At 40.0% G+C, this 12,615-nt stretch overlaps 1 protein-coding gene across 1 annotated transcript in view; it reads right to left on the bottom strand.

The window, feature by feature from the left end:
* The window catches only part of MYO1E (myosin IE), a 92,947-nt gene that overhangs the window by 43,904 nt on the left and 36,428 nt on the right, over positions 1-12,615 (bottom strand). The window contains 5 exon segments of the mRNA XM_055808054.1: positions 889-1,020; positions 2,008-2,097; positions 3,733-3,820; positions 11,302-11,396; positions 12,315-12,404. Of these exon segments, the coding sequence (XP_055664029.1) occupies positions 889-1,020; positions 2,008-2,097; positions 3,733-3,820; positions 11,302-11,396; positions 12,315-12,404 (495 nt within the window).

Here is a 12,615-nt window from a genome sequence, read left to right as displayed (position 1 = left end):
TAAATAAGAGAGTAGTTAAAAAAAAAGGTTCCTGGGCTCCCTGTGAAGCCAGAGGAGAGGCTGCCCAGACCTACGCAAAGTCTACGCCATCGTGCCCAGAGAGGGCTGCAACAGGAAGGAATGAACAAACTAATCTCAGAAGAGGATACTCAACACCCCATAGTCTTTCAACCCCTGGGTGAAAAAGCCTCTCCAAGCCACAGAGGAAAATCGGCAGGACAGTGCAAATTGTTCATACACCTCGGAAGGGAACGCACAGCTCCTGGAGCAGCTCCAGCTCCACTGTGCATCCTGGCAATGGCACTTCCACGCCACGTGGAGCTGCTGACCGTCACGACAGCACACTGTCCTTACTCTAGTTTTGTGCAGGGTGATCAATGGCCCTTAGCGGATAAGCAACTCGCATGTCGAGGACCAGCGAAGGCCAGAAAAGCCTTTTTGAAACACAAAACCAAGCGAGGATGCTTGCAGGATTCAACAAATAAGTATCTTAAACGTCCTAGAAAACTTAACCAAGAATCAAAGCTCTCTTTCACAGCTGTGCTATGGAATTCCAAAGCAGAAGGTACAATTATACAGGCCAGTTTAAAAAGAGATCTGTTGGAAGGTTCTCATTTTTCTGTTATTTTCTGGACTTTTCCATATGGGAGCTCCCAGTGAATTTCAAGCAAGGCCTTTATTGAAGTACTTCTGGAGCTGAAAGGCGGCTAGGTAGGTTTACGTTAGATGGAGCCTTAACACCCTATCAAGCTGCCCAGTGAGATCCAGATTACTTCTGGAGTATGTGTTCAGTAACCTCACTGTGTCGAGAATGACTTTTCAACCAAAAGGGAACACTGGTCCTAGATATTTTAAGTAACTCAGAAAGAACCTATATACACTTCTGACCTGGTAAAAAATGTGGAAACTCCTCTCTCCAGGATTCCTCATCACAACCCGAGATTTTTCCAGTAGGAAGTTGGAGATTTTCCCTCCATCTGGTTCTCCACCTGGGCTAAACTGGATTTCAAAGTATTTCCCCTGCAATAAATAATTTAAGGTGTTGAAGTATTAGTAAATACAAAGCTGAAATCAGGCACTTGTACCATATCTCAAGGAAGGTTACGGGGATATTTAATCTTTATGGATGCAGCGACACAGCTGCCTCAAGGTATAACCTAAGCTTAGATTCCTGAACTATCACGTTTCCTTCTTTCTTTCTTTCTGCACTTAACACCGCACTAGATTCAGGATAATATGTCATGTGTTAACGCAAGTGTAGAGGGGAAGTCGGTGGCTTCTTTTCACTGCTGAGACCCTTAGGATAAAGGAAGCCATAAGGCTCACCTCTACAGGAAGAACATTTCACAGATTTACGACCGACAGCAAACACAGCGTTCTGCTTGGAGGCAAGGTAAAGCAATCATCTTTTCCACTCAGGGAGACACGAACTGCATTAGCACTCACATTGGCTGAGGAACAAATCTCCAATTTGTAAAGCCTATGCGTAACTTTTAAAAACAGAACCTGCAGTATCTTTTCTAGTGAACAGTCATTTAGCAATATTATCTTGACTATTTTATAATGACAGATTGAAAATAATTCCTGCCTACTTCCTGTACATATTAGTAAAGACATTTCCATCAAACAACTCCTAAGGATGGTTTAGTCTATTTTTAAGAAAGCTATCAATTTTTTTTTTATTTTATCTTTTTTTAAACATGTATTACTGTATATAATATACATATTTGAAAAACTGGCCACTTTTTTGCTGAAAAGCTATTTTCTTGCAGACTGAACAACTTATAAATAAAAAGTGACCAGTACATACTCTTAAGAGAAACAAATGTGTAACCTATACAGAACGAGAGAGACCTCTCAACACATACCTTATGTTTTAAAACACTCTTTATATTTTATTTAGATTTACGTCATCTGTAGACAATTTATATTATACTCCTGAATACTGTCTCTGTAACAGCACAGAAGTTCAAAGAATAAAGTAACCTCTAAGGCAGAAGGACTTACAAATCTGCTGGAGTTGTTGTTCCGTACAGTTTTTGCATTCCCAAAGGCCTCAAGTAAAGGGTTGGACTGCAGAATAATATCTTTAACATGCTAAAATTTTAGGAAACAAGAGAAATAGAGATTCAGAAATAGACATTTTTGAAGTTCTTACAGACTTTCTAAAACACCATGACACCTAAATTACATATTAAAAAAGCAAGAAAGCCTGCATCTGTAAGAAATCCTCTTGATCATGTAAGGTATAGAATCTAATTCTGTATTAGAATTCAGAGCTTCTAGTTCCTATTTCTTGAAGAAAATCCTACAAAATTGAACAAAATGCCCGAGGCTAAAAGCTAGACCTTCTGTCCACTGTTCTGCCAAGGAACACAACCAATAAATTGATCTGTTTTTTCCATCAACTTGATTTTAAACAATTTCCTTCTTACACATGAGCATTTAAGTGTTTTGAGGGGTCTGGAACCACAACCAATGAAGTCAGAGCAGCATGAAATTTAGGAACCTGGAAGCACTTAAGCAACCTGTTTCAGGATCAATGCTGCTGCTATCTAGCTGTCCTAGAAAGCAATAAAGTTTGTTACTATTGTCTCTAGCTGATCCCAGGAGTTGGAAACATGGACAAGATACTAGCTTTGGAACAAACCCAATGCATGCCAGGTTGTGAAAAGAAGATAGAATTTTATTTCAAAAGAAATGCTCAAGGTAACTCAACAACTTCCTCAACTGTTACTTTGTAATCACTAAGAATATTTTTTTAATTCTGTACAAAAAGCTGGACTCTTAAATAAAACAAAGTATTTACTTATGAAGTATTACATTTATTCCAAAAATAAAACAATGCACTTTCTCTGCATCGTTCTCTTGTTACTGAACTGTTTTCTGCAGTGTTCCCAGTATCACTGCTGTGCAAAACTAAACAGAAAGAATACACTCAACATCAGGCTGCAATAAAGCAAAAAAACCCAATAAGCACTCCAAAAGAGCACACTGGTAAAAGCTGCTACTGCCTACCCACTACTGCCTGTCAGTCAATGAATGACACTGTAACATCGTTTAGGGCCTTTTTATGGCTAATTCACTCAATTAGCTTTAGTTAATAGGTTTTGATAAATAGAGCAGACCTCCATAGTAAAGTTATTAACAAAAGCAACCCTTTGCTGTTTCAGCTAGCTTTCAGATACTCTAATAGATAACCTCGTCAAACAAGATGACGTTCCTGCTGTTGGCTCTCTGACATATGCATACAAATCAGAGACTCAATGGAAGTAATAAAACCCCAAAAAGCCAGTTCAGTTTTCAACAGAATGCCAACACAGGAGAAAAAAACCCCACACATCTACCAAAAGGAAACTGGCTGTTTTCTTAATCTGGTCAAGAACAGCAATTAAAGTACCTTTTACCCCCGGCACTTAAAAAAAATATAAATAAATATTGTAAGCATAATCCAGCATGAAAGCTACAAAACTTTTAGCAGAGATGATTCTGGGTCTGTGGATTTTCCATCCCAGAGGCAGCCCAGCAATCTGCGAGTGAGCAGTTCGCCGTCCCTTCAGTGGCTTCTCAATACAAGTTGAGGGCTTGTACGTATTTCTGCTCACCCACGAGCTTCCCCAGCGGAATGCCTCTGGGCTGCTGGCGTCTGCCAAGACACATCTTTGTCATTCTGCCTCTGAGGGAAATCTTTAGACTATGTTTATGCTTCAATATTACCCTATATCAACTCACCTGTACTTTAGGGCCACCTCCTGAAATTTTGGAGATGTAGCTCATGATGTATTTAGCAGCTACGGTCTTCCCAGCACCACTTTCCCCACTATGAAAAAAGGAACACAAAAATCTACCTGTTAGTTTTTAAGTAACTCTAGGATGGAGTAATTTGAGGTTTATCTTGTTCAACTAAGACTAGGTACCTTAACAATGCATAATAATACTTATACACCATATTTACATCAAGTAAGCTATAATATATAGACTGTGATATAGTATTGTAGCATGGTACTTGGATACGTTTATGAATAAATCATCTTGAATACACCATCTCACATGCACACCATAATCTCTACGGGACTTCAAAGTTAGAAAACTATGTAAACTGAGAAAAAAATATAATTAAACCAAGAAGCTCTAAAGAGAACAAGTGTGTTAAGAACTCAATTCCCATTTAAATTTAGTGGGATTTCAGATCCTAACACACGAACTCATTCAAAAAATCCAAGCTTTGAATGCCATGCCAGATACCTTCTTCAGTTCAGGAGTCTTTTGTTTTAGGTGTTCCTGAATGAAATAATGAGACCTTATTAATCACATCCTGAATGACGGAAGAACTACTTTCCTCTTCCTATGCCTCTTGACACAGGGTACAAGAAATCTTAATATTCCATACTAGCTTTCACAATTCCTTCCTTCCATTATAATATTGCATTTCAATGGTGAACGCTTACAACATCAGTAGATTTGCTTTTGGCAATTAGTAAGCTTCTCCAGAGGGAAAACAGAGAGGCATGCCAGACAATCCAACCTCACGCTTTACTTCATACCGTAAAGAATACTTCAACAGAATTCCTCCAGACTTACACACAGCTTGGTGTAAGTCAATTTTGACCTTAGCGAATTTACCCTGACCTGGACAGCTACGCCAATACCAAAAACCCAACACACGGATGTTGGTTCGATGTCATAAAGATATCTCAATTTTTTTTCCTTGTGTGAAGATCTGTGCTATCTTTAAGCTCCTGAATAATTTCAGTGAATGTTGTTGACTCTTTCATCCTGCACCTACTTGTTCCTGGATCCAGATCAAATGCACATCTTTTAGCTCCATTTGCCAGAGAAACATCAGCATGTCCTGCACAGGAGAAAGACCTGCCGAGAACAGCAGCTCAGAGCTTCTTATCAGCATGAGTAATGGAGACACTTCCAAAGGCTTAATTCTAAAAAAGCTCCCCAAACTGCCAAGCTGCAAATATCTTTAAAGCTTCCAAACAGCACAAAAATACCGAACGGCTTCCCCCACCCCCGTGTTCATGCTTTTGTCTTCTCCTGACTGCAGTTTTACAGGGAATTTGAAAAGGTGGAAAAGTACTTTTTGATCATCTCATCTCTGAAGTGCGGACCATGATTTTCACGATTCAGAGTCATCTTCTCCTAAGCAGCAAAAAGAAAGCCCATATTATTGGTATCTACTACATCCACTGGACAGAGGGAGTTTGCAGGATGGTAAACTGTATTTATAAGTTCAAATCAGCAATAGTTCAATAATTAAAATAACATTTCTTCAACATCTGCTCATCCTGTTGTAAAACAACACAGACAAATCAATCGGAACCAAATCGTACTCTTGAGTTTACATATACAGTCGTCAGCTGAATGCAGAGGAGGATCTGGAGCCAACACTGAATAAATTTGATCAGGTATTATTTACCACACAGTAAAAATGTAACAGATTTCTGCAACATTTTCTCTGATGCACACATTATCCTTCTCCTCTTTGCTCAGATTAAGCGTGGCTTATATTCCTCATTCCGTAGTGTCTGCCACGGGAATTGACCTGGAGGAATATGGTTCCATTTTATTGTTAGTCTCTGCTCCGATATAAGTGGTCCTTCATACTAAATTAATTTGGCCAAAAGACTGCCTTTCAGTTTGCTGTAGATCTATGCATGCATGCACTTTTTTCATTTTTATGCTTTTATTGATCAGAGGCCAGTAAATTGCTCCAATTATACTACAATAAAACAGGATGATGCATTATTGATGAACCCAAGTAACGTCATCCGATGGGATGGCACCTTGCCCCCCCTAAAGCTCAGGTAGTCAGCTCTAAGAGGGAAACCGCGGCATTCCTGCCAAGTGGCTCCCATACAGGAGCTTTTTCACATACATCCTACTGCTCTGCTGCTATTAGAACTATTTTAAGAAGATGTAAAAATCATTTTCTTAGCTTGGTACTTTTAAGTACATTGAAAGATGGAGGGGTTTAAGGGTTGAAAGAATTATTGTAATGGCTTAAAGTAGGTGGATTGTGGTACTGACAGTTTTCTCAGAGACTTCTCTTACTAAAAATAGAAACATTATACAGCCTCAATCACTAACAAAAAAAGATAATGCTCTGAAAGATGTATTGTTTCTTCTAGCATTATTTGGTACTCTAGAAGTGGCATTTTGTTCAGCAAAGTCAATTAGCGCTTAGCTGAAGTCAGAATAAGACTACAAATGCAGAGGGAAAATTTTTTGCTCCTTCCTTCCCAGGTGCAATATAATCAATGATTAGAGCAGAAAAGCAAGATCCAAAACATAGCCTCACCCCTCCTCTCTAAAATTGATTTTCTGAATGATATTTTATGCAGTATTCCTGGCTGTAGAACAATACAATACTTCATCACCAGGACAATGTAGAAATTTTAATAACAAATGTTTATGAAGAACTCCTGGACCTGCCAGTAAAGAACATTGCACATGTAAAACATTCTGATGCTTTTAGATAAGCTTTCTGGTTTGTTTACGTAGAAAATTTACTTTCTCTAATTATGTTCAGAGAAAACTCAGTAGCATAACTTCGGTGAAATATTTCTCCCTTCTGAATCAGAGCTTTTACCTAACTCCTTCCTGCATTAGGCTTATGCTTCTACCACTTCCCCATTAAAATTCAGCTGCATTTCCAATTAGATTCTGTACAGATGTTTTAGAACGATCAGTCATTTGAGTCTTCTGGAAAGCTGAGATACAGAAGCTGACTGAAATCTCATATTAAATTTTGAACTTAACAGACTTAAGATAAACATGAGCTGTTCACTAAAAACAGGGGTGGTGGTAAATGGGCTTCCCTTAATGTATATTTGTAGTATTTAAGTTATAAAAGATAAGTCTTTCCAGGTATGCAGTCATCATGCATGGCTTTACTGTACACAAAGGCTGCCACATGGATGTAAAATGTAAACTAAAATTACAGACAAGAGGGACTGAAAAACTGCTCTAAAACAACTGCAACATCTCCCGGCAGAGATCACTGGAAGAATGGGAAAATAAAGTCCTCAACTTTATAGAAAGGTAAAAACCTTAAGAATGCTCCGAAGAAACACATTTATTGCTACGTAATATAAAAATACTAATCATTACCTCCCCTCTCTAAATTAAAGGACAGTGACGGTCCAGAAGGAATTACAAGCTGCAACAGACAACCCTTCGTAATTAAAATCTTGATGGGACAACTCCCTGTTGGTAGCTTGGAAGAGCCGCCGTTCCAGGCGAGGAAGGAGGCGACAGGCTGCTGCAGCAGCCGTTTATAAGCTTGGTTCAACAGAGGCTTCAATTAAATATCACGCCTCAGTAACACCTAAGCTTAATGAGAACTCCAACTCCAGCGTAACTACGTTGCTCATACGCGTAAGCTCTGCAATCCTGCCCGCTGGAAGGAGGGCAGGCGGCGGGGTGCTGCTCCCTCCTCGCACCCGCGCTCAGCACCCGCAGAATCCAGCCACCCGTACCCTCCCCGTTTGCGCTGGGAACAGCCCTTCCAAATAGCTCGTGGCTCCTCAGCTGTAATTAACACATGTGTACATGTCATTTTCTTAACACATATGCATCTATGCTGCAACTACTCCGCTAATGAAACAGGCTTCCCCGTCCCTGCAGAAGTTGTTTGGTAACAGTTTTATTTCTTTTTAAATTATTATCCCAGAAAAGATTATTCTTGGTTGCTATCTATTGAGCCTTTCAGAGAACTGTATTTTCTTTTGGATCTGCTTTCCTTGTTTGTTCACTGAGTTTTTGAAGAGGATAAGCTTTTTCTATTGGTGTCTAAATGCATTATTTGGAATTCTGGAATTCAACGTTACAGCAAAAGGGCGTGTGATCCTCACACAGACACACAGAGGGTCCTGACTACAGCAGGACACCGCAGGACCTTCCTTCGCCTGCTGGAAGGGCATGTCTCATCTCCTTAAGAACACATGTCCCCTCTCAGGTCCGGAGGCAGATGCCACAGTTGCCCAAACCAGGTGCTGCAGAAGACAGAGGTGTGCACCAGCCCCTGCCCCACCAGCCTGTGTCTCCACTCCTCAGACTCCACATGCACCAGACGTAGCCTTTTTAATCTGACGGCGAACCAGTGCAGTCTACACCATATTTCTTACCTTCCTTCTTTGCAGACCTTTCTTTAGGGGGGAAATCTGCCATCTTGAGGGGGGCAAAGAAGGTAAAACCTGGGTTTGGTTTTGTACTACCTTGCTCTGCTCCACCAGGGCTCTTCAGTGAAGTCACTCCAAATCCAAACTAGTTGTGAAGCAGAGAAGCAAACAGGCACCTCATAATAACCACATTATTATCACCACTCATTTTCCACAGGGCAAATTTTTATGGAAAAAACTAGGGTTCACTGAAATGCAGAGGTTCATTTGGAATTGCTTAGGTTCAGCAGACTTCTGTGGAACTGATGACAGACAGACCTATATCTCAATTTATTGAGGATCGCCAATTTAGGGGCAGAAATGGCAAAGTCCTTGGCAGCTGTTAAGTGAAACTGATGGACGGTGTGCTTGTTAGACATGAAGCTAGCTAGAACATTCATTTCACTCAAGAGCTGCAGCATCTTGAGACCATCATCTAGTCTGCCAGCAAATTCAGTGCCTTCTCGTCTATGAAATAAAACATAGGGAAACAAACTCCAAACTTCAAGAAACTTCATTCTGAAGCCAGCTCCAGTCATTAGAAATAGCAATGATACTGAAATCAGAAAATACAGGCTGTGTCTAAACAGTTAAAAAGGAAATGTGTTCAAAAGGATTAAAATACCAACCAAACAAAACCAATTTTGTGAATACCGGAGTTACTTCATAAAATAATTTATAAGTGTCCCCCCCAAAAAAATCAAATACCATCATGAAAACTACCTGTAAGTCTAGTCTGCAGTTTTTACAGTGTTTGTAACAAGAATAATCATGGGAAAAATACATGTGTAAAAAGGAAGAGGAATTCTCTGAAATGTCCCTGGCAAACACAATTTTTCTTGTTTCGGGTTTGCAGTAGATTTCAATTATCTCCAGCAGATTTTGAATAGGTTGTGCACACACTGAGAGAAAACACACTGCACATACACGATGCAGATACTCTGAAGAGCACCTTGTCTATCATTCAAGCACAAGAATTCACAAGAATGAATCATTCACAAGAATGTGCATTTACACATTTATCATTCACAAGAATGTGAATTTAAACCTGTAAGTCTGCATCTCCGATCTGCATCTCGGCTCTCTGAAAACATGACCCTTGCAATCATTGCACTTTGGGGCATTATCAATGGATCAAAACTGGTTTTAATTATAGTTTACCACCGTTTAAAGTTTTTCTCTATAAATTTAGCTACACTGAAACATCCCAGGCTCTGGGATGTTACTTTGTTCAAAAAGCAAAATAAATCCCCATTTTACCCATTCCTAATGGGTCTGAGTTTGACTAAATGGGACTAGTAACTTCAGCATGGCAACAGGCACTGGGTTTCCAAAAAGGAGGATTTTTGCCCAGGGAACAGTTCAGATATACACCAAGCTGCAGCCGGGGGCTGCAGAACAGGGAGGTCCTCCCAGGGGTACAGCTCAGCAGCAAACTGCTAACGCCTGGGTGACCTTCCTACATGCAAAATCCAGGGGTCCCACCTACCTACACACACCTTGCTGACACCGAGAGGGACACACCTATGCACTTTCCCACCGCAGCACCTCCCCAGGAAAGCTCCGCCTGGAGGACTTCCAGGCACAGATTCAAAGAAACAAAACAGTGAATGCAACTTTCCAACAATTATTCCTCACAAGCTTTCAGGACAGCTCATCAGTGAGATATGTTGCTATGAAATCTGTTTTCACACTGCATCATTCAGCAGGGTACAGGAACAGGCACACATGGAGCACCTCCACAGGCAAGACCCGCACACTAAGCCCAGTTCTTTATAACAATCCTGTGGCAACAACAAATTCGTTAAGTGGCTGGTGCAAGGGCATTTAAGCTTAAGCATTAGTGACCACCCACCATTTCCTGGCGGGTTCCAGTCTAAGGGATTGAGCCCACCGAGTTATAAGGCATCTGACAGGATCATTGCAGGGCACACAGCCACCCCAGGGAAAAGAACAGAGGGGCCTCCCCCAGACAAAGAAAACGCTGTCTTGAAATCTCCCTTTTGTTAAATTCAACAGCAGTTAAATTCATAGTGCTGCCTCTCAGCATGTTCCACAGAGAAATGATGGAAAGCTTAAGAAAAGCTGTTATTAATAAAACAATGTAAGTTTCCCTTCAAATCATTTTTTCTTCTGCTCCTCCTTCTTTTCCCTAGCTCTTGAGAAACACTCGTAGTCCAGTGAAATGCTTTTGATCACACACACCTTCATTTAAAAAAAAAAAAAAAGTCTGAGCTCACATTCCCAATGTATGCATTTATCAATTTATAAATTACATACACCTACTACTGAAGGTCTAATATTTTCTTCCCATATCCCAATGGATTCCGCTGCACAGCCCCTGTGATGCACGCACCCCACTGTGGAGACCACTGCCGCAGGTACAGTTCCAGGTGAGCTACAGTGAACCCTTAGAATTTTCTATGGAAGAAGGAAAGTCAGAAGAGGTACCGTTTACCAGCTCCAGCACCCTGCGGTTCCTGCTCTCTGTGCACCTCCTTTGGTCACACATCATCTATAAACCCCCAGGTGAGGGCAAAGCTACCTCTAGACCCAAATCTCACTTTGATTGTGACTTAAGTAATGCCTGTCATTTAAAAAGTTCAGGAATAATTCTTCAGTGAATTGCCTTAGCCAAATAACAGAAATAGATTAACAGTGAAGACAAAATTAATTTTCCAGTATCTCTCCTCTCCTGCTTCTGACCGAACGCAAGCAAAACTCGAAAAGGAACAAAAGTACATTTCTTTTTGACAGGGGAAAGAAAAGAAACAGCACAAAAGCAGAGCATGGTAAACGCAGTCAATGTGAGAACGTTGGATTTAACGGTATCTGCGGCTGCTGTAGTTGTTAATCCACCTCCCTCGTGGAGTCATTTAAGCTCCTGCAGTTTTGGTATTGGGCATGAAGCTAGCTATGTGAAAAAGAGATTTCGTGTGGTTAAGCTATCATCAGGATAACAAGAGAGAGAGCAGGAAAGTACTTAGCTATCCTAAAAAACCCCAAAATGTTCAGTGGTCATGGACAAAGAATATTTTTATTTATACAATAAAAAGTAATTTTTTTGCTTCTTGAAGTTAAAACACCAAAAGAAGATGATAAAATATTATTTTACAGATCTTTTTCTTACCTAATAATAACACACTGATTTTCTCTGTCAATAATCATGTTTCTGTACATGCTGTCTGCAAGAGCGTAAATATGTGGTGGGTTTTCATATTGTGCCTGGGAGGGGGAATAGAGAATAATTTTTCAACACAGCATTAAACAATGCAGAATGAGCAATATAAATTTTTATTTAAATTGGAAGGATTATTTTCCTGGAAAAACAATTCCAAATTCCACTTTCTACTGAATTTTCCCCAGGAATTTTTTTGTTCATTTAATAAAAACAAACTGAAGTCTCTGGGTTTTGTTACTGATCTTTCTCTCATCCATAATTTTCTCCTGAACTATCATAAACACCCTGTTCTAAAAACGGTCTGTGCTTGAAATATATTACTTGTCCAAGAGAAACTCACATAATTTAAGCCTATCCCACCAGTGGTCATATGCTAACAATAAACTACCTAAACCACTGCCCAGCGCCTGGTGCTGTACGTCTCATTTTCCTCCACTGAGTCCATTCAAAACGAACAGCTTCCCAAACCCATGGACGTGCCCAACTCGAGCAGAGCAGAAAATGGAATTTTAAGTCCCTAATGTTCCCGTGCTGACTCACTCCTCAAGCTGTATTTTCAAAAGTGGTATCTGATTTTGGCATCTCAGACTTTTTGGTTGTTCTTGCCCCGTTTCAGAGTTCTCAGATGCTAACCTCCAACCCCCTAATGGCTATTCTGTATCATGCAGCACACTTGAGGCATACAATAGCATAGAACCCACCTTTGCAGGAGGAGGGATGTGTCCCGGAGGAACCCTGGATTACAGTTAATCAATACAAGTATTTTCATATGGCAATTCCACATGAAATCCAGGGAATTCAATTTGAAGACTCAATATATGCTAATGGATATCGGCCTAGTTCTCCCAGATCGGTACAACGCTACCAAAACCCAGAAACAAATGCTTCCAAGAGTTTAACTGTGTAGAATAATATTTGCATGTCCCTGAACACTGCAATACATTTCAGACTGCTTTACTTACTGCTCCTTGGTACATTTCAATTTCTTTTTCCCCAAAATACGGCATTTGCTTGAAAGGATTCACAGAGATTAATACAGAGCCAATATATGTCTGTAATCGAAAGAAGTTAAGGTAACTATAGTTTCAAGAAGTATTATCTTAACCCTAGTGACTGCCACTTAACTTTTCCATCTATTACACAGCTTCAAATAATAGTAAAAAAAACCCACAGCTTACAACAATTCTTAATAAAAATGAAAGTAGCAGGCTTACAAGAAAATAAATATATCATTCAATGGGATACTTTCATATTATCAAAATA

This window comes from Falco peregrinus, chromosome 1, assembly GCF_023634155.1.
Source record: "Falco peregrinus isolate bFalPer1 chromosome 1, bFalPer1.pri, whole genome shotgun sequence".
In the NCBI taxonomy this organism is placed as follows: Eukaryota; Metazoa; Chordata; class Aves; order Falconiformes; family Falconidae; genus Falco; species Falco peregrinus.
Note: the sequence above shows the minus strand (reverse complement) of the source record. Positions and strands in the feature narration are given on the sequence as shown.